Source organism: Otolemur garnettii, unplaced genomic scaffold, assembly GCF_000181295.1.
Source record: "Otolemur garnettii isolate 467f Iridium unplaced genomic scaffold, OtoGar3 scaffold00025, whole genome shotgun sequence".
In the NCBI taxonomy this organism is placed as follows: Eukaryota; Metazoa; Chordata; class Mammalia; order Primates; family Galagidae; genus Otolemur; species Otolemur garnettii.
The window spans coordinates 20,463,194-20,465,773 of record NW_003852420.1 but is presented as its reverse complement, the minus strand read 5'-3'; the positions used below and the strand labels follow the sequence as shown (position 1 = coordinate 20,465,773).

The 2,580-nt window shown below is 41.8% G+C and overlaps 1 protein-coding gene across 3 annotated transcripts in view; it reads left to right on the top strand.

Moving 5' to 3' along the window:
* THRAP3 (thyroid hormone receptor associated protein 3) overlaps positions 1–2,580 on the top strand; it is a 49,775-nt gene that overhangs the window by 28,651 nt on the left and 18,544 nt on the right. For 2 of the 3 annotated variants that reach the window (XR_002772902.1, XM_023512148.1), the window contains exon 3: positions 1,018–1,185. Coding sequence is in view for 2 of the 3 variants with exons in the window: in XM_023512148.1 (XP_023367916.1) it covers positions 1,049–1,185 (137 nt within the window). In the remaining variant the exon portion in view is untranslated. Of the gene's footprint in view, positions 1–943; positions 1,186–2,580 lie in introns of those variants that run through there. The other variant, XM_023512149.1, reaches the window with a different exon arrangement.

Below are 2,580 nucleotides of genomic sequence, written 5' to 3'. Positions count from 1 at the left end.
TAACCAAGATAGAGTTGCATAGGTTTTCATCTCATGGAGCTGGGAAACTTGTCTCGTGTCATCTCAGTACTTTTATTAACAGCTGACTACTTAGTCTTCAAAACTGTCTTCTGAGAAAAGACTGCACCAAGTCACTGATAATTGTCCTTACTCTTGTCTGTGTTTCCTAGTGTTACATATCAGGTCTTTTTTTTTATAGAGACAGAGTCTCACTTTATTGTCCTTGGTGGAGTGCTGTGGCATCACAGCTCACAGCAACCTCCAGCTCTTGGGCTTAGGAAATTCTCTTGCCTCAGCCTCCCGAGTAGCTGGGACCACAGGTGCCCACCACAATGCCTAGCTATTTTTTTGTTGCAGTTTGGCTGGGGCCAGGTTTGAAGCCGCCACACTTGTTATATGGGGCCAGTGTCCTACTCACTGAGCCACAGGCACTGCCCACATGTCAGGTTTTTTATTTGCTCCTGGGGCTTGAGCTTATTTGGGATTTGTACTTCTTAGAAATTCATTTTGGCTGGGCGCCATGGCTCAATGCCTGTAATTCTACCATTCTGGGAGGCCAAGGTGGGTGGATTACTTCAGCTCAGGAGTTCAAGACCAGCCTGAGGAAGACCCAGACCCTGTCTCCACTAAAAATAGGAAAAACTAGCTGAGTGTTGTGGCAGATGCCTATAGTCCCAGCTACTTGGGAGGCTGAGGGAGGAGGATTGCTTGAGCCCAGGAGTTTGAGGTTGCTGTGAGCTATGATGATGCCATAGCCCTAGATCCCAGGATACAGAGTGAGACTGTGTCAAAAAAAAAAAAAAAAAAAATGGAAAGAAAAGAAATTGCTTTTGATGAAAAGGGCAAAAGTTGGTTTTTAAAAATTAGTCATTTCATTCATTGCTTCTCGGCCTTTTGGCTAAGATCAAATATAAAAATTAGTCATTTCATCTGTTTAAAAAGCTTATAAAATATCCAAAGAAGTTCAGATTTGCAAAGGCACCCGCTCATTTGTGTATATACATTTTCTTACATTAGGTGTAATTAAAAAGTGACCATCTCTTCCGAGATGTCAAAAACAAACAAATCCAAGTCTGGATCTCGCTCTTCTCGCTCAAGATCTGCATCAAGATCTCGTTCTCGTTCATTTTCCAAGTCTCGGTCCCGAAGCCGATCTGTCTCTCGTTCACGGAAGCGCAGGCTGAGGTAAGGAGGTGTGACTTTGTACATAGAGATAATCATTGCATCATTCAACATGGGTGTTCGAAGACCTTTTGTTAGACTTTTTCTGTGAGTGTCAAATGGAGGGAAGAGGGGTTGGCTTGAGGTGCAGAGTTCGACTATAATAAATCTCAACTCTCTTCAAACACTATAGATCCAAACTTTGTGATTGCCATGCTATTTGCCTAATTCCTTTTCTTCTCTGCCAGCACCTACTCTTTCCCAGGTACTTTAGAAGGAAGAGCATTTTATTTTTATTTGGGCAGCTTGTTTCCAATTTGGACACTTGATTATTTTTCACTGAGGTATTTTTTCTTTTTTTGGCTTGCACCAGAGTTTATTTTCATAATCAGGAAAGAAAGGATAGCTGAGAGCATAAATAATATGAACAACATTGTGAGCAAGAGAAGCCTTAACTCACTAAATGATGAAGCTTTTTAACTTATTGGGAGTTTTGGTTTTTTTTTTCTTTTTTTTGCAGTTTTTGGCCGGGGCCAGGTTTGAACCCGCCACCTCTGGTATATGGGGCTGGTGCCCTACTCCTTTGAGCCACAAGTGCTGCCCTGGGAGTCATTTTTATATGCCTAATAGGCTGTTTACTAGCCAACTGAATCTATTTTGTAAAACACTTAAAACTTTAAAAATCACTGTTACAGGCTCAGTCCCTATAGCTCAACAGCTAGGGTACCAGCCACATACACCGGAGCTGGAGGGTTTGAATCCAACCCGGGCCTGCCAAACAACAATGACAACTACAACCAAAAAATAACCGGGTGTGTGGCAGGCACCTGTAGTCCCAGGTATTTGGGAGGCTGAGGCAAGAGAATCACTTAAGCCCGAGAGTTGGAGGTTGCTGTGAGCTGTGACACCATGGCAGTCTACCCAGGGCAACAGCTTGAGATTTTGTCTCAAAAAAAATAAAATAAAAATAAATAAAAATAAAAATCACTGTGTAGGACTGTGCCTATGGCTCAAAGGAGTATGGTGCCGGCCCCATATGCCGGAGGTGGCAGGTTCAAACCCAGCCCCAGCCAAATAAAACTGCAAAAACAAACAAACAAAAAAATCACTGTTGTAAACATCAGATGAACATCATTTTATCTTACTAAAATGTGAGCACAATTCTTTTGATATTATTATTTATATTTTTAAAATGGAGTCAGTTATCATACCTTTAGTTGGATTTGTCTATTTCAGTGATGTCTTGGAATAGGATGCCAAACCTTCAGCGTATTTTCTTTTTTGATGTGTTGTGAGTTGGGTTTTTTTCATTCTTCAAAAGTGTTTTTTTAATTTGGGCAGCACGTATGACTCAAGGAGTAGGGTGCTGGTCCCATATACTGGAGGTGGCAGGTTCAAACCAGGCCCCAGCCAAAAACT